Source organism: Hypomesus transpacificus, chromosome 11, assembly GCF_021917145.1.
Source record: "Hypomesus transpacificus isolate Combined female chromosome 11, fHypTra1, whole genome shotgun sequence".
In the NCBI taxonomy this organism is placed as follows: domain Eukaryota; kingdom Metazoa; phylum Chordata; class Actinopteri; order Osmeriformes; family Osmeridae; genus Hypomesus; species Hypomesus transpacificus.
The window spans coordinates 6,569,471-6,589,644 of record NC_061070.1 but is presented as its reverse complement, the minus strand read 5'-3'; the positions used below and the strand labels follow the sequence as shown (position 1 = coordinate 6,589,644).

At 41.1% G+C, this 20,174-nt stretch overlaps 1 protein-coding gene across 1 annotated transcript in view; it reads left to right on the top strand.

Moving 5' to 3' along the window:
* Positions 1-20,174, top strand: part of LOC124473714 (CUB and sushi domain-containing protein 1-like) — a 386,561-nt gene that overhangs the window by 288,352 nt on the left and 78,035 nt on the right. The window contains exons 39-48 of the mRNA XM_047029350.1: positions 288-357; positions 464-580; positions 1,507-1,716; positions 3,294-3,482; positions 3,761-3,938; positions 4,450-4,595; positions 6,550-6,630; positions 17,762-17,875; positions 18,642-18,830; positions 18,967-19,113. Coding sequence (XP_046885306.1) covers positions 288-357; positions 464-580; positions 1,507-1,716; positions 3,294-3,482; positions 3,761-3,938; positions 4,450-4,595; positions 6,550-6,630; positions 17,762-17,875; positions 18,642-18,830; positions 18,967-19,113 — 1,441 coding nt within the window. The remainder of the gene's footprint in view (positions 1-287; positions 358-463; positions 581-1,506; positions 1,717-3,293; positions 3,483-3,760; positions 3,939-4,449; positions 4,596-6,549; positions 6,631-17,761; positions 17,876-18,641; positions 18,831-18,966; positions 19,114-20,174) is intronic.

Below are 20,174 nucleotides of genomic sequence, written 5' to 3'. Positions count from 1 at the left end.
CTGGGATGATAAAGCCCTCTCTAAGTCAGGAACTCCTCATGCTTGGTCAAAGGGCTGAATTTTATGGGTAATGTATTTTTGTCGAGTGCTGCGTTGGTAATTATGTCTATTTGCATGGGAAACCTGGCACCCACAGCAAACACGAGTAAGAGTTTGCTATTGAATTCCTTGCATGCTCTATTCCCAGTTGTCTGTCTTCTAGCATTGAACGTGTCTTTCTGATGTCACTTATTGTTTTAACCCTCCCTCCAAAGTAATTTCATGCATGTACTTTCACGTGTTACCAGGGCCATTCCCACATATCTTGTATGCCGGGTACAGTTCGCCGTTGGAACTACCCTCCTCCTCTTTGTATTGGTAAGAATCCCTGAACACCTTTATGACCAGTTATAACCTCTCACAAGGTGTTTAATTTAACTGTCAGTTTGATCACACTGTGTTCTGTTTGTGTTGTCTTTCTCAGCAAAGTGTGGGGGGACCCTTCTTGATATGACCAATGTGATATTAAGCCCCGGTTTCCCTGGTAACTATCCTGGTAATCTAGACTGTACATGGAGGATTATTCTACCTGTGGGATATGGTGAGCTTGTGTTTACCTATGTTTTACCCAGGTCAATCGGTAAATAAATCTAGGTATACTAAAACCAGGCTTTACATAGTCTGTAGTTAATAGCTACAGTGTGTTAATATGTATAATGTTCAGGATGTTCAAAATAGAAAATACGTTTCATAACTTTTCATCTATTAGCATTTAGAGTACACAACCTCAACCTTTCAGTAACTTTTTAAATTGAAGTTAGCAGGGCTTCAGTCTGTTCAATTAAGACAGGGGCACTTTCATTCTTATCAGAATCCTACTTTCGATAACAGCATTGTGATTTACCTCTTCAGAGATGGGTCTTTGGATAAAAAGTTCTAAACTCATGCACACATGCAACTTTGAGTTCTGTACACAGCTTGCGTCTATAACAAAGTTGATTTATTTGTTGCTTCATTCAGAAACCTTTGCAGTCGGACCCAATTTAAGCAATTCACCTCAAAGCTGTTTGTGCTGGCTACTTATTTGTGGTGTTTCATAGTTGAGATGGGGACAGAACAAAACTAGTCAAAGGGAACAAAGCAGAACAAAGCTAGATGTTAACAATCTATTCAGGCTCGTCTCCTTGCACAAAGGCCTTCAATGTCCAACATTAAAGAAATATAGTAAAAACATGGATATATTCTATACTGCTAGTTTCAGAACACAGCACTTAAAAAGCCAATAAATACTGCAGCTATTCATAATATTTCCCCACAAATTAGGACAATGTGTTACTCTGGATAGATAAGAATCAATAAAGGAATAGTCAACATAAAAGCACGTTGTAAATGTTGTTAATACATACATAATTCCATGACAAGTTACCATCAAAGCCAATACTTTGTACAAAACTGCAGGACAGTATTGTACAACACCTGCACGGAGGCCACTGATCTTCGCTGATCTTCTGTGTGTTTCTATCTCAGGTGCTCATATTCAGTTCTTGAACTTCTCGTCGGAAGACAACCACGACTTCCTGGAGGTACGAAATGGGCCGCAGCACAGCAGCTCCTTAATTGGTCAGTACAGTGGCAACCAGCTCCCGCCCAGCCTGCTTAGCACCACGCATGAGACGGTGATTCACTTCTACAGCGACCACTCAGAGAACAGACCTGGAATTAAACTGATCTATCAGGGTGAGTGACCTGTCTATGTCCAGCTATAACAATAAAAACAAATTTTTAGACCTCTGTCCATCTGGAGTAAGATGCTGGAAAATGTCAAGAAACAAATCTCAGCTATCTTAAGTGTTTTCTCCTTAAAATGTTTTGCACCTCCAAAAATACATAAAATATATTTTCTCAGATACTGTACTGAAAGTAAAAAAAGGAATGGAATGCCCCTTCACATTTCAGTGCACATCTAAGGTATACCCACTTCATGGATTTCAAGACTGTAATATATATTCGTGGAATGAGCAACATAGCTAACCGTGTGGGTAGCGGCCCAACATTTTTTGCCAAAATCCTCTGCAATATTCTTCTGTTGGTATTCACTCTCGTTTTTAGCTTCAAGTGGGATCAGCTTGGGCGTGCTGTATGTGCCAGAGTGACCAACGCAAACATGTTAGCTGACTTGCAACAAATCCTGGTTGAGGAATGGGATGCCATCCCACAGCAGTGTGTGACCAGGCTGGTGACCAGCATGAGGAGGTGCCAAGCTGTTGTGGCCGCGTATGGATCTTCCACACGCTACTGAGGTCCCTGACAGTGTAAAATGAATAAAGTGTAAAAATGTCCAATATGTGTTCTTTTTTCCTTATTACTGTGGGAGAGTGCAATTATTCAATCCACCAAGCAACTCAAAACCAGAGTGAATACCAACAGAAGAATATTGCCGGGGATTTTGGTTAATTATTTTGGGCCGCTACCCACACGGTTAGCTGTGTTGCACATTCCACGAATGCACAATCCTTACAAGTTGTACCTCGTTGTAAAGGTGACTAATCAGGCTTTCCAATGATATAAAATACAATACCAATTGGTATTATTGAAGGGGAGGAATAATCGACCGAAATAACGCTAAATGACTTTTTTTGAGGAGTTTGGATATAGATATATCTATATCTTTACCGGTTGAGCTGAAGTGAGGAAGCGATCAGCTGTCAAGAGAAGTCTCAAGACTTAAATGTACAGTAAAGTTTTGTGCTCTGGGAATTATTGAGAGCGAGTATGTAGAAGCCTTCCTCTTGCTTGCAGACACACGTCCAGGGTAACTCCAACAGGAGGTATTCGGATGCAAAGAAACAACCAAGAAAAAAACTGAGGAGCATGTCAGAACATTTACATCAAGAGAGTGTTTGAGTAGATCTCCCCTCCATTCACACAAGCCATGTGTTCTCAGAAAACACAACACATGCATGGACAAACTTGAAGACACAGCATTCACTTGACTGGAAAGGCTTAGAAAACATGACAGAATACACAAAAACACACATGGATGATTGCGGTTGCTCAGAAAACATACATACATGGAACAGGGACACACACACATAAGCATTGTGTTGTACAGGAAGTCTGCTACATACTTCCTCCAGATCTCCTAGGATCCCCATACAGACTTGACTCGGCCCAGCTTACATATCTCAGGGCTTGGAGAGCAACTCAGGACAGGTTCAGGTCTCCAAACGGTTCTGCACTATATATTCTGCAACTCCTCAGGGATTTTCAGTATTTGACCTCTTGTTCTCACTGTTGGTTTTTTGCTTGTTTAGCCTATGAGCTCCAGAACTGCCAGGATCCATCCCCGTTCCTGAACGGTTACATTATCAACAGCGACCACACTGCTGGCCAATCCATAGCATTTGAATGCTTCCCTGGCTATGTTCTGATTGGCCACCCTGTGCTGACTTGCCAACATGGAACCAATAGGAAATGGAACCACCCTTTTCCACGTTGTGAGGGTGAGACTTGTGGATGAATCATCTACATTGTTTAGCCACAGACTATAGTAGTGTCTCTGGAGACAATTGGTTGGTTGCTTATTTCTTGCCACAGAACTAGGAGTGTTACTCCTAGTTCACTCAGCATTAGTGCATTTAGTGCAGTCGTAAATCTAGAATAAAAACATCTTAACACTTCTGAATATTGATAGTCCACATTCCCCATAAATACAACTCTTAAAAGGGTTAGCATTCAACATGTACTCATGTTGACTATTTCCTTCCCTGTCTGGCCACAGCTCCTTGTGGCTACAACATCACAGCTGAGAATGGGACCATCTATTCTCCTGACTACCCAAACGAGTATCCCAACTCCCAGGACTGCTCCTGGCTCATCACTGTACCCCATGGACATGGTGTCTACATCAACTTCACACTGCTGCAGACTGAGCCTGTTACCGACTATATCGCCGTCTGGTAGGAAGGATGACGCACATATACGTGCACCTACACACCCAAAAACCTGCCGATCAACACATCACCCCATTCTGTATCCCACATAATACTGAAAATGCCGTTGACTGGACTTAAAGAAAGTCATAGTGTTATATGCATCTCTTTCTAGTGGAAAAAAAACACACTGTGCTCAAGCTGTGCCTTGTGTGACTCCTGTATGTTATTAATCTTCAGAGAGCATTAACAGAGGCCAGTGCACTGGACACATAATTCTCTGCTGTTTTCATTTCTCACAGTCCTTTAATAGAATGGTTTTTGATGAAAGTCAGCACAAAATACACGATAGATTTGGAAGCAAATCAATTGAAGCCAAGCGTGGTGAAAAGCAGGGAATTAATGCAGAATTGGATGTGTGTTATAAATGTAATGCATTTCAAATGTGCTGGTATGTGTGGTTGTGTGTGAGTATGGTTATGTCTTGTGTGTGTGACTGCGTATGTGTGTTTGTATATGCAATTGTGCGTGTCTCTAGGGACGGTCCAGATCCGAGCAGCCCACAACTGGGTGTCTTTAGTGGGAACACAGCCCTGGAGTCTGCCTACAGCTTGTACCACCAGGTACTCATCAGGTTCCACAGTGACTTCTCAACCAGTGGGTTCTTCATCCTAAACTTCCACGGTCAGTTTTTGTCTGATATGTCTAAGATCGCTACACGATCGCCTCTTTTCTGTTGTTCATAACCCATGAGGGAGACCGATAAAACCTATGAAATGATGAGACCCATAAAACACCTTTTCAATGTAAATCCTTCTGAATGGTGTTGATTACTTAACCTTAAATAATACCTCTCTCATAGTCTTTGGCCAGACACGGCCTGTGATGGCATGTCGCAGCTCGAAAAAGTAATAGTAAAGACGGGTACAATTTCTGGGGAAATTGTGAGGTGTGCTTGCGTTAGTTGCAGATGGGTCAGTTGGGTCAGTTTTCTTACCTAAATTTTACAACTGACATATCTTTATATTTCATGCATACTTATTATATATCAATTTTGCATAGCTTAAAAAGCATACATTTGCTGCTGCTTATTTACACTTCAAAATACTAGAGTGAAGTGTAAAATGAAACAGGGTTCTCTTCTCATTTCAGTACAGTACCATCTGCAAACTGAAAATATGCCCCCAAAAACATAAATAAGCTTGACACGTATTTCTGGAAAACTGGTAACTTCTAGTATAATGAGTTTACTAGAAGTGATCAGTGTCAGTAACAACATCCCCGTCTGAAACTTCGGGGCATGGCCGCGGGAACCCTGACAGCACGAGAATTTAAAATGATATGACTTAAAAATCCACCGCCGTGGCACAGCTCCGCAGTAACGGACTGGCCATATGGCGCTCCCGATACCAGGCTAAGAAACGTAGGGTGGGGATGAAAAATTAAGAGACAAAGAAGTCACCTTCACTAGACAAGGTTTTACCAATTGAAAAACGGTTATGTTTATTTTACATAAAGCTCAACTATTTTGCTCTGAAATAAAGCCCCAAAAATGTCGCTGCGCGCGCTCGCATTAAGGATAGAGCTCCCAAACTCGCATCACATCGAACACAGAATATGCTTGCATTAGCAAGGCAGCTGTGGTGGCGTATATGGGGGCCAGTTCTGGTGGGCCGGTCTAGATCAAAGTCCAGGGCCTATTTTTACTCCCAGTTCCTCCCTGCAGCCCCGCTCTTATCCCCTCCAATAGTTCGGATATTGAATGGCATCGACTGCTCCTCAGGACTTATGATCATCATTTGATACCCCTCTCGTGGTTAATTGCGTTAATAATATATCAGTCCCACCACAATAGTATCTCAACAACGCAAATACAGGGAAAACAAAGTATTAGCTAACTGGTTGGTAGCTAGTACTGCAGCTGGCTAACATAGCTGGTACATCCTGTGCTTTGGAGAACTGAATTATCTGCTCCAGAAGAGCACAACCTAGCAGGCATAATGTACGATTTTCCTCACCTGGGGAAGTGCTTCGTTTTGCCCCTAGATTCAGACTTAACCCCTGGACTGGTAAGTAAGTTGTGCAGCTGCGCTAACTACTAGACTACCGCTGAGTGGGAATTATAGGAGCTAATCAGTTGAAGGGCATACAAAAATACAGGTCGTTGATATCACAGCCTGGAAACATAGCTAGCTAACGCTATATGTTCACCCTGGCCTTATTTCTGCAGCTGTCTTGCAGTTTTAGGTTTGTAACTTCTCCAGAAGTTAACAAGCAACTAAACTGATGTTCTACTAGGTAATCACGTGCGGGTTTGTAACATCAGTGATGTTTGTGACTGTGGCTAGCTAGATAGCCACCTTTAGCTTAATTGTTCTCCAGAAAAACTTAAATGATGCCTAAACTGGACAATGGTACCTTCCAGCCGATACAAGCAACACAATTGTGACCAAGGCGAAAATGTTAACACCAACATTGGCTATGTAGTTCAAACATTCAATTTTTTTTTAACAAGTTTCAAGGATGGGAAAATAAATAATAGGTTTTGCCTTGCCAAAGGCAAGACCCAATGAGCAGAATGACTAGAGAAAAGGTACTGAAGAGTAAAAAGTTGTAACACCTTGGATTCCTCCCCCAGCCTACCGTCTGAAGAAGTGCCCCCCTCCCCCGCTCGTGGAACAGTCTGAGATGATGTACGAGGATGACGACTATGAGATAGGTGGGTGTTTTATGAGATGGAAGTGGTCTGGTCATGAGTAGTCAGCACTCTATGTGCAGCTGTACAGTGATGAACTGGGCTATTTTGTTGCACAACAGTGGATCAACTAATTACTTAGACTAATGAAGTGCCCATGCCTGTGATGTAGCCGGTGATTGAGATATTGGTATGTTGATTCAGTGACACACACAGATAGAAGTACAGTACCCGTCGCGGCTTTCGCTAGTGCTGTACAATTTTCAGAAAAACACCTCAATTTGTGAACTCAGTTTGTATAAGGTCATTAAGAGTTCTGAATTATAGTTTTCAATTGACACAATTACCTCAAAACCTCACACCGTTAACACAATTGACTACAACACTGTCTGGTTGCTAGTTCTACTATTTAAACAGAATGTGCATTCTTTTATACATACAAGTTAAACAGTCTAAATTTGTGTTCTCTTGTATTTTTCTCTATTTCTTATCAAACACTCAAAAGATTGGCTGAATAACGTCCTTGGGTCTTGAGCCATACACCTGCCAAATTTCAACTTCATACAATGCCCAGTTTGCAAGATAAGAGTATAATACTGATATACATTTAACATTTACTGTACTACTGATGATATACCAGTTTGTACTTTAACTTACTACTGAGAATAACAGATACCAGAACATTTTTAAGGGCAAAAACGAAATATGTAACTATATAAATAACTATGTTTTTTAATGTGTAAATAAACAGCAGATGTTTACTCCTCGACAGGTCTGCAAACGCCTTTGTAAACCGAGATTTTTTAAAACGTTTGTTAACCGAGACCGTAGGTCGAGGTTTACAAACAAATCGTTTTAACAAATCGAGGCGACAAAGCGTTTGCTGACCTGTTGAAGAGTAAACATTTGGTTTCTTATATACTACAACAATACGGGGAAGATCCCAATCAAACACGTCGAATCTGGAGCAGATGCCACGTTGTTAAGGTCAATTGCTACATCTCCAAGGCAACCGCTTGTTGCTACGTCCGCAAAAACGTTTATTGACCTCTGCGAAAAACTCTCTGGTTGGTTAAAAACGTTTATTTACCTCTGCGAACATTCGGGAGGTCAATAAACTAATACGCTGTTCCTATTGGTCAAGAGACGTTCTCTAAAGTCAACAAACTGATTTATTGACTTTGAGAACGTCTCTGGACCAATAGGAACAGCGTATTAGTCCAATTATTACACTAGTATACTGCAGTATTCACATATATAATTGGTGGCCAAGCCGCGAAGCGGCGAAGCCACTTAAGTGATTCTACCTTTTCGTATTATTATTAGGGTTCCTCCGGTAGGAAAGCCTTTCTTTGTGTCAATAAATACAATATAATTTTGACTGATGGTTTATCAAACCTAATAGGGTTCAAGATGACATCTCTCTGAAGTACCATAAACAAATTTCACCTTGGTATGTTAATATGATTGAATTAGAGCTGTTTCAACTTTGGCTGAATCTAACAACGCTTACCACACGAGAAACAGCTTACTTTTTTGTACAGTAACTGAACACGCTAATACCCAACACTGAGAATAGCTCAACGAGCTGGAACGGTGACCTGCAAAGTATAAGGTCGTAGGTTCGAATTCAGCCACACTGAGTCTGTCTTAAATTTGAATATATGTTTAGTTAAACGGGATGACATTGTTCTGAAGTACCATGCGCAATTTCACCTTGATATGTCAAAAGATCATTGAATTACAGCAGTTTAAACTTTGGCCGAATCAACCAATCCACGCTACAGGAGAAACTGCTTTTTTTTTTTATACAGAAACTGACCAAAATTTCTCAGCTTTGCGGGTAGCTCAATGGGTTGAAATGTTGTCCTGCAAAGTGCAAGGTCACAGGTTTGAATCCAGGCACAGTCTTTTGGCCTGTCATCATTTTGATTACTTGTTTAGTTAAACAGGCAAACATCATTCTGAAATACCATGCGCAATTTCATGCAATTTCACTTTGAAATGTCAACCGTTTCTTAACCTTTGTCCCAAAGCTGACAAAAAACTAATACTCATATCACGCAGTCGGAGCACAGCTAGATAATCAGCGTCAGCACCCTTGGGTACCCAGCATGCAGTGCGGCATGTCCAAAAACGCAAAGACTTGTGGAAAATAGTTTGGTTACATCAGCCTTCGGAGGGATTTCAGTTGTTGTGTTCGTTCAGTTAGATGTTTGTAATGTTATTGTTGGTTAGTTAATATAATCTTGTTGGTCACCATGATTGTGTATGTTGTTTTGTTTAATAACCCATTATGCATTGACATGTGCATTGACTGAGAGTCTGGAATTGTTTTTAGCCAAACATGAAGTCGCTTTGCTCTCTTGTTGTCCAAGTCTCGATCCTCTACTGTGTACATGTTTATAATATTTGCCATTTTGCGGAGGAACCCGCATCGCTGCTTGCTATATTTAGGATTCCTCCATCAGGAGGAAACCTATTGTTATTGTTAGTATTATTATTATTCTTGTACCATGGAAGTCAATTGCAGCCCCTAGAACCCTTCGACAACTTTTTGAGACATTTGGCACACTCATTAAGGACAGTTACTTCTATACTTACACCAAGTTTCATGTCTCCCATTAGACCACTCTAGCGCCACCAATGGGTCAAAGTTGGACTTGTGTTTACACATGCAACTTTTGAGCCGTATGGCCGATTTTCAAAAATGAGGTACCATTGTATTCCCTGGATCAAGACGAGTTCAACGCACACACACCATGGCGTCAATTTCCGGTTATATAGATTTTCCGCAATTTCCGGTTTGATCAAAAACCTTTGAAAGCCTACTCCTCCTACAATTCTTGTCAAATCTTCTTCAAAATGATCATAGATGATCTTCAGACCAAGCCTAACAAAAGTTACCGAAAGGAATTTTTATCCTCACAACCGTTTGTCCGGTACAACCAATCAAATTCGGCAACAAAGCAACTAAACAGGAAATTGGATCAAATCTCAGCAAATCTTTGAGATATCAAAACCAAAGTTGGTATATCGGTGGACGACACTACATCATGTTACCATGTGAAAAATTGACTTAATATCTTAAAAAATGACTGATATAAAGCAAATCGAATTTATCGCTAACGCTAAAATAATGCTTTACACATCCACCGGTCTAAAACGGATACTCTGATACTATCACTAGTTCATGTGAAGACTCTTGAGAATGTTTAGTATTCAAATCTGAAAAAAAGTTGAATGTAAGATGAAAAGTAGATTTTTAGTGAATATTTTAAATATACATGCTTGGCTAATTTCAGAGCTCCTCGGAAAAATCCTCTCTCCCCTCGTCCTGCCCGCGCGTGCTCCAAATCCTCACACACTCAGCCTTCCCTTACACACGCGCGGGCTTGGCAAGACGCACACGCAACATTTCAGGAGAGTGTGGGCTGACCAAGCCCCCACTCATTCCTTAGTCTCTAGCAAAGGCCTTGTGGATCTTGTGATCTTGGATCTTGTGGATCTCTTAACAAAAGCTGATCTTTTTGGTATTGCATTTCCGATTTTGTATGCAATGGTAAAAAGTTATACAAATCCTGAAACATTGATATATATATAAATATGTATATAAATCTTTATTTCAGACGCCAAGTTCCATATAAAATAACAGACATAGAGAGTAAAACAAAAACATAAAACATAGATAATACAGTGCATAAAAAGTATGAAGACTTTTGTGCCAATGTCGTCTTAAGTTCCAAGTAAATCGATAGCAGCTCTTTAGAGGGTTGACCAGAACCTCTACTATTCAGTTCTCAGACTTGTCCAGTAGACACATGAAACCATACATCAGTTGTCTCAAGAGTGCCTTACAGGTTGGTACGTGCTTAGACACAAACAACTGACTAGCACTATGCCACCTAGGCACATTAAGTAGCAATCTAAAAGCATCATTGTAGGCTACTTTCAGTATCTGTATACTCCTTTTCCTGTACATAGACCACAAATTAGCAGTGTACAATGGTGTTATGTAGGTTCTAAACAGGGAATATTTAACTGAATCTGAGCACATAGAAAACTTCCTTAATAACATACTGACCTGAGAATACATTTTACAGCGCTGTCGATATATATCGTTGTCATCTGTCCAATCTTCAGAAATGACATGGCCCAGATATTTTATTTTCTCACAAACACCAAGGGGACTGCCAGATAAATAAAAGGTAGGGAAGGTTAATTTCCTGTCCTGATTACTTCTGACTATCATTATGTGGCTTTTCTTTGCATTATATTTTATACCATGATCTAATCCATACTGAGAGCACACCCATAACAGGCTGAGTAGGACCAGATCATCTGCGTACATCAGATGATTGACAATAGATTCACCAACAAGACAGCCTGTATTTGTCTTATTCAGCTGGCTTGATAAGGCGTCCATATACACATTGAACAAAAAGGGAGATAAAATTCCTCCTTGTCGAACTCCGTTGCCAACATGGAAAGGAGCTGATACAACATTGTCCCATTTAACATGAAAAGTTTGATTGGCATACCAGAACACCAAAATCCTCACAAGAGGTTTAGGGACACCTCTCGCTAGCAGCTTCATAAACAGTTTTTCATGACAAATTCGATCGAAAGCTTTGGAAGCATCATTAAAGCGTAAAAATACAGATGAATTAAGACTTGTGTACCTGAGACAATCTCCTTCAGAGCATAGATACAGAGATCATTACCATGTTTTCTTTTAAAACCAAACTGATTGTCTGCAGTCAGAATATACATTTCCAATTTCAATAAAATAATTATCTCAAACATTTTAGACAAGATACTGGCCAATGCAATGGGTCGATAGTTGTCTATGCTGTTCAGTTTACCAGCCTTATCTTAACAACAGGCACTAACAGTACTGACATAATAGAGTTCGGTAGAACACCATGAACCATTATTCCAGTGAGACACATGGCTAGTAATGGACTGAGTCTATAACTGGCATTTTTTAGATGCTCTGCAGAAATGCAATCCATACCACAAGCTTTGTTGTTGTCTAGCATGTGGATGGCATCATAAATATCTACTGATCTAACTATCAAGTCTGCAGAGATACCTTTATATTCATTATCAATTCTCACTGTGTTACTTTTAACACAATTAAATAGTTTACTGTAGTGCTCACGCCATAGATCAGCAATCTTCTCTGGACAACTAACCCCCTCGATATCAGAAGGGAGGGGAGTTCTGTTATTATTTATGATCTTGACCTCCTTCCAGAAGTCAGTAAGATTGTTATTCTGCATCTTTCTGGCCAGCGAGTCTGCTCTCATTGTGTTTTCATTTCTCTTATTAAAACGAGTGCATATTTAAATCTAGCATTCGTGAGTTTTTTGTTATCAAGCAGCACTCCCTGTCTGGGTCTGCCTGCCTCTGACCAGACTCTAAAGGCTTCTCTAGCAGCAGCATGTTGCTCAGACACAAACTCATTCCAGCCAGGCCGTGTGTTAGGGACCTTACTCTTGTGATTAATAAAAGGTTCACTGGAAGCATAAAGACATTTGACAATATCATCATACATGCCACAGAGCTTTCCAGCATGATGTTTATCCCTGCAGTTCATATCCGTGCACATTAGGGCATCCCTAGGCAATTCAACATCACTAAGTAAGCTGTCAGTTAATAGAGAATATCTGTGCATAACCTCTTTGGTCAGTTTTGACCAGTCCAGTTTTCTTGAGGGAGCAGCATTACCCTTGTTGGCCAACAAGGGTACACTCTCAACATTTAGCAGCATAGCAACTGGTATGTGATCAGTGGTGGCCAGCCCATAACATATCTCTATACTTTCCAGTGAGTCATGAGCATCGGCTGTGGTCACAATATGGTCTAGCCAGGAAGTTGTGTGCCTCGCTTCACTTACATAGGTAAAACTTGTATCAGGCAATAACGCTTGATATAATTAATTTAGTTTCATTACAGAACTGCTGCAGATGTTGTGCGAATAAACACTTATCTGACATGTCAGCATTAAAATCACCCATGACATCAACACAACATGAACTATTGTCCTCTATAAAGGACTGAATAAAAGCTAACCTGTTCTGAAATTCGTCCTCATGGTCATAGGATTCATACGGGGTGTACACATTTACATTTATTCATTTAGCAGACGCTTTTATCCAAAGCGACTTCCAAGAGAGAGCTATACAAAGTGTATAGGTCACTGATAATAACAACAAGATAGCCCCAAAGCATTGCAGGTAGCCAAAAACAGAAGTACACATTGTGAACAACCAAAAATAAGTGCTAAAGGAAAGAAACCATAAGAGCATGTAGTTAAGCAAATTACAATACACAACATGAATCTCTAAGTGCAAGTGTACCTGTAGGAAAGCAATAAAAATAGGATTAAATATAATACAACAGTTTAAATCAGCTACCACTAACCAACAAGAGCAACAGTCTAAGCAAGAGTCATTGTCAGCGGCGTAACAAGGACTTGGCGGGCCCGAGTGCAGATCTCACCAACGGGCCCCTTACCGACCTATCGTCAAGCGAAATTATTGAGTGTTGAGCTTAGCGATGCGCAAGGAAATTTAGGCTACTTATGATGTACAATTAAGGGTAACGACTGCTCCTTCTATGTGAAGATAGATGACGGTTTAAAAAGTGAACGTCTCTGACTCGCGAGTCTCTGGCTCTAGATTTTGCTTGCTACAACACGGAATGAGCATAATGGAACAGTCAGTCATGAGCCGACGTATCTGCGACGTTTAAATAGAGCACAGAGATGAAAAGAAAATCTGATCATTTACCGAGGCTTATCCGACGTTATGAATGACGTTTCGATCTGTCATGTGTGCTATCTGGGTACTAGTGAAAATAAAAACAGTCACTTCGATGGTGAATATTTGATTTTATGTTCGTTAGATATGCTAGTTTACATTTAGTCTATCTAGCTTTAGCTATTTTCCGACTACATCCTGCACATAGTTTACTATATCTAACCTGGCTGCTGCCTGGTATAGCCTCGGCCTATATGTGAATTTTTATGACGTTTAATAGCCATGTCAACTGCATACACCAGACAGTAAACGTTATGTAATTATTAGCCTACCCTGGTGGCTGAGTTTCACACTCATTGCTGTTGCCGGGCTGGGGGTCAGACGTAGTGTCCTCTTCAACACGCTTCGCCACAAATCCAAATGAGGATAGTTTTGACAGCTTTGCCACCCTTACATCTTGCTCTTTTCGTTCCTGCCGCTTTCTGGAGCCACTTTTATGTTAAAGGGAATGGCATGGGGTAGCCTAATTCGCTTCAAAACGCTAATGCAACACAACTGTAGTATCCCAACAACAACTGTCTGTGGTATTCCAACAACTAGATGGGAACAATCGTGTGTGGGTGGGCGGGAATCTTTGACAACAATATTACCCAGACATCCTTGCTATTTTTCGAGGGCAATATTACTTAATAAAAACGAGAATTGTTTCATTCAGCAAAAGGCAAATGAGGAAAAATGAATTATTTGCTGTTGTTAACACTGACTGTTTTTAAAATGTTTATTGGGCAGGTGATAGCTCAAAATTCTGAATAACTGACACCATAATTGAGAAATGTTTGCGAATTCATAAGACTGGATCATATGTGATCCACGACTTGCGGTTTTAGAGCGGTGCAAGGGGCCCGGTCAGATTGCCTTAAGGGGCCCGGTCAGGTTGTCTCACTTTTACATCGAGGACGGGCCCCCTTTCGCCACGGGCCCTAGTGCAGCTGCACTCCTTGCACTCCCTATAGTTACGCCACTGTTGTGATCCTTGAGGAAACTAGCGTTGGGTTCAACAAACCATTCCTAAGTACCGTTGTACTCCCGGAACAAGTGCGTCTTGAGCCTTCTCTTGAAGGTGGAGAGACAGTCTGTGTCTCTGATGGAGGTGGGGAGGTGATTCCACCACTGGGGGGCCAGGCAGGAGAAGAGCTTGTGTTGGTTTAAAATAGTAAATTTATTTTCATTATGATGAACTCCAACCCAATAGCCCAGTCAACGTTAAGCCGCACCACCCTTACCGTTGAGTCATATTTTATGTTACACAGTATAGCTACACCACCAGCTATCCTCCCACGAACCATTCTCATGCTGAGATCGGTAGTGGACTCTCCAGCACCATGAAAGTTCTTGTGTAGGGAGTTCAATTTGTCCGGATCTTGCTTGGCCATCCAGGTTTCTTGAAGGCAGACAATGTCACTCTCGTCCAGCAATGTGTCCACCACCAAACGTCTTGATCTATCAGCAGCAGTATGTCCTACTCGGAGGCCACGAGCGTTGTAGGATACAACCCGCATTAATGATCTACCACGGACCAATCAGGGCAGCTGGCCGGTGTGTCTGTCTCCCTGGTCTCTACAGATAGGCCTACATTCACCCCAGCATCATGACTGAGCTGAAGCTCAGTACCCTGAGAGCGGGTGGTTTGCTCTGGTCTAGCTTTTTTGATAGTATAGACCAGGGGTGGCCAACCCTGGTCCTCGAGAGCCTCTGTCCTGCATGTCTTAGATTTTTCCCTGCTCCAGCACACCTGATTCAAATGAATGCTCGTTATCCAAGCCTGAGAATGACCGTTTATTTGAATCAGATGTGCTGGAGCAGGGAAACATCTAAAACATGCAGGACTGAGGCTCTCGAGGACCAGGGTTGCCCACCCCTGGTATAGACCAAGAGTAACTACCATACCACAAATGGCCCACCATTACCCATAGGTGGCGCTACATTCCACGCCCTAAAGCACAAAGATACATGACTTTCTGGAATGGATAGGCTCACCAAGCCCCCTCCCTTCACTCCTTGGGTTGAAATAAAGGCCCTTGTGGATCTTGATGGTATTGCATTTCAGATTTGGTATCCCATTGGTAATTCTGCAGCATAGATTTTTCTATACAGTTACAATTTGTCAAGAATATACATTTTTCAATGGTTCGCAATGTTTGGAGGAATCCGCCATTACAGCTTGCAGTTATATTTATTATTATTATTACACTTCTTCTGCCATTGGAGTCTATGGCAGCCTCTAGAACCATATGGTAAAAAGTTGTGAAATTTGGCACACTCATTAAGCACAGTCCCCTCTTTATATTCACCAAGTTTCATCTCTCCCATTCGAGCACTCTAGCGCCACCAACTGGTCAAATTTAGACATATGTTTACACACGCAACTTTTGAACCGTATGACCGATTTTCAAAAATGAGGTACCATTGGATTCCCTGGACCAAGAAGAGTGCAATACACCCTATGAAGTCAATTTCCGGTTATATAGATTTTCTGCCATTTTGAATTTTGTGAATCTTTTTTTGCTTCACCTCCTTCAATTTGTGTCCTATCTTCCCCAGAATTGGCACACATCCTCGTCACAGCAACCCTCACAGAATTTATCAAACTATTTTTGATTTTCAAAACCGTTTGTCCGGTACTTGGACAACAAAGCAACCAAACAGGAAGTTGGGTCATATCTCAGCAAATCTTTGAGAATTTAACACCAAACTTGGTATGATGACTCAGAACCCTCTTCTGAGGCTGTCCAATTAATTTGGTGTCATGTGATCACCGGGCGTGGCCGCAGGAAGCAAAAATGTGTTTTGGCCAATAACTGTTGATTTGTTTGCCTTTATTAAGTGATTCCTTTGTCTCATGATATCTTGGGACATCCCGTGTGTGACCCATCATCATTTGTGATAATAGCCGAATTGATGCGGCCGCCATTTTGAATTCATTGAAAAACGTTTTTTCTCTACTCCTCCTAAACATATTGTCAAATCTTCACCAAATTTGGCAGAGATTATCTTCAGACCAAGCCTCATAAAGGCCATCACATGATTTTTTGATTTTCAGAACCGTTTGCCCGGTACAGCCAATCAATATGTGCCATTAAGCCAGCAAACAGGAAGTTGGGTCGTATCTCAGCAAATCTTTGATGGATTCACACCAAACTTGCTGCATGCACTCAGAACCCTGTTCTGAGGATTTCTAAAGTGTTTTGAGGGTCATTTGACTGCTTGGCCACCACATTGTTGCTTGCAGCTATATTTATATTATGAAATGCTTATATCAATAAATTATTGTATAATTTAATGCTTAATTTACTAAATTAATCACAAATTAAACAAGACTTTAAATATCTAAATGTAAAATGTAGTTATTTATTTATTTTTTACACATCTGTATATTCAAATATTTATAGGCATATTCATTTATTCAACTACGTTCAGCGCCACTCCTTGCCTTTTTGACGTAGATTTTTGTCTTTATGTTGAGCAAAAACCATGTTACAAAAATGTGGTTTAAAGTTCAAAACACTGTCTCCGGTGTTTTGAAATCTTAAAAACATCTTGATTGCTGTTAAAGGTAAAGTATAACATTATAATACACAGTTCATTTAACGAAACACAGACAAATGTCTTATAATATAATAAGTATAGAATATACTTAAGTATAGTATATAAAGATAAGTATAGTATACTTATCTTATATATAAAGTATATAAAGAAGAAGTATATAAAGAAGTAAAAAGCACATTTTGATTTAAAAAAAAGCAAAAGGTTGGGAGGTTGTATCAAAGCATAGCTCAGTACAAGTCAGTGGCAGTAAACCCGTTTATATAATTGTATTTATTTATTCAACACACACATAGTTGTGGATTCATAGAGAGAAAGGCAGGAATCTCTACCTGTCTGTGTATGTGGTTTGATTACCTTGTGAATGAAGCACTGTAAAGTTTTTTCTCACCAGAAAAATATGATAATGTGAATTACCCACCAGGGAACAGACATGTAGTCAGTATCAGCCAGTTTGTTACTAGCCCATGACTGTAAGGCACGGGTCCTGAACCTGGCTCCTCCCAAGCTAAATTGGAGAATATTATTCTATTAACATGCCACAAACTTGTTTGATCAATAGTACTGCAGGTCCCATTAACCAGCCTTTATTGTTGGACATTGGATGTTTCCTAGACCAATACGCTCAGAGGATTGTACCCATGATCCACAGAAATGTACCTGCCATATTTGAATAAGCACAACGGTCTTCTTCCTGGACAGCTGCAGGGCAGGTCGATCAGGATCAGAATATCTGGCAGAAGATGCTTACGTCTGAATTAATGATGCACATTTACTGTCCTCAGGTGACATCGTCAGTTACCACTGTTTACCAGGATATACTTTGGTAGGGAAGAGTGAGCTCACCTGCCAACTCAATTCTCACCTGCAGTTTGAGTCTCCTCCCCCCACATGTGAAGGTAAGATAAGGTTCACACGCAGTTCAAACTTACCTCTGTGAGTCCTACTCCCTCTGTGTATTTTTCTCTATCCCTATCCAACCCTCTTCCTCTGTGCTTTAGTAGCATTCTCAGCATTCAAACATCTGCCGCGTGGTTATGTTATTTTTGCAACATATCAGTGCCACTTCTGCATTCAAAGTGATGTTTCACCCTCCTGTCCCTGTGATGACTCCTCAAGCATTGTTCCATAAATTATGACTTTGCAAATATGAGGCCAGTACGTGTATATATGTGTTTCATTTGTTTATGTGCTGTGTATTGTGTGTGATCAGAACTAAAACAGCAGTGAACACATTGTCACATTTTATTCCCATCTTATTTCCACACATCAGGTCTAATTATAGTCAGTGCTATCATACAGATGGAGCAGGAACATACTCCATTAGGTTTGAGCACAAAGTACTAACAAACCTTTTCTGTGGATATACGGAGAGAAGCTCTCCACATTTCCTCCTCAAAGCTCCAATACTATAATGCAATTTTGCAGCTCTACTTCATTTGGCCGGCTGCCATTATCACACACCCATTAGGCAGACCGAGAGAATGCCTTTACCTTTACAATAGATTACCAACAGTCCCTTTAGTTCATAGATTACCAACCATTAGTTTCACACATAGATCGCCAGTTTCCTAAGCAAAGAAGTTCAAACCCTGGAGGTATATTGAGGCCACAGCAAATGTTGTTGTCCCTGAATAACAAATTGTTGATGTTGTTGACCTGCAGCTCAGTGCCCAGCTAATGAGGAGCGTTCATGGTCCTCTGGGGTGATCCTGAGTCCAGGGTTTCCCAAAAACTACCCTAACTCCCAGACGTGCTCCTGGCTGCTGCGTGTCCTGCCCTCCTACACGATACACATTTACGTGGAGATGTTTCACAGCGAGAAGCAGTTTGACGAACTGGAAATCTTTGATGGTATGAACATTCTCTACTAACATGCAGTTAGATTAGATCTTCATAATCCAGATTTATTTCATAGATTGTAATGCTTGTCTCTTGGTGGAACCAGCACTTTTATGGTCTTATTCATTTTTTATTGTATTTTTCTCAGGTCCATCAGGCCAGAACCCCCTACTGGTGGCATTGAGTGGTAACCACTCCACCCAGTTGAACTTTACCAGTAAGACTAATCAGCTCTATCTGCGCTGGTCAACAGATCATGCCACTAGCAAACGAGGCTTCAAGATCCGCTACACAGGTCAGCCCCCCATCACATGCACAAACAGACAGACACACACATACACTGTGGCAGGTAAAACAGTAGGCGGACACAAGATACACGGTCTGGATTGTGAGGTCTTTTGTATGCATACTTGTCTTTGTTCAGGCTTTATGGTTACATAAGAAGACTTGCTGGCAACTGTGGTGGGAGCACTAGGCACTGTCCATTGTCCTGAAACCTGTTCGTAATGGTGCTTAACTGGGCTTGTGACCGATGGCTGAGTCATTGATCGGCCATACCCTGCTATTACATGTGTAATAGAGATCCTATGGCTCTGTTATATTGAAATGGCTTTTAACCCAGTTAAATGTGTGAATGGTTGTTATAGCAGTGTTTCTTCTGAGTACATCTGTGAAGCCTAGCCATATGTGGCATGAGAGAAGTTTAAACCCCGATGCAGTGTGATTTCCCTGCCCTCCTACATCTCTAGGATCTATCAGAGATTATTACCAAGCATGTTTTCTGCTTGCAGGCACACCATCATTCTGCATCTATTTTAGGTCACAGGCAGACAGGAAGTGATGCTTTTGGTGTTAGCGTTCATTAGGTAGCATTAGTGTAAGCCCGGTCCCAGCCGCTGCTACCTGCAGGCAGCAATGCTAGGCCTCAATAATGGAGGTCAATCATCCAGCAGTGCATCAGGGTGAGGAAGGACACCTCAGGGTGAAGTTTCCATCAGTGACCTATCAGGATTTAGATCTCTTCCTCAGTAGCTACTTTTACTTTCAATTTCTCTTTTTCTCTTCCACACCACCCCACCTCTCTTTCTTCCTCATTCTCTCCATTTCTGGCTGCCTGTCACTTCTCCTCTTTTTTTTCATTTCAGTTGATCGTGTAGCCGTTCCAGCCACTGTTTAGCTTATTATTTCAGTTTGTTCCCTCATGTTTCTATATTTATTCAATATGCCAGAAAGAGGGAGAGAAAGAGAGAGGGGGTTGGGGCATATAGGGGGAACTGGTGAATGTGACTGCTGGTGAAATACAGTTCTAGTAATATTGAGGTTTGCCATGTCCAGGCAAAGGATGGCCGGGTACAA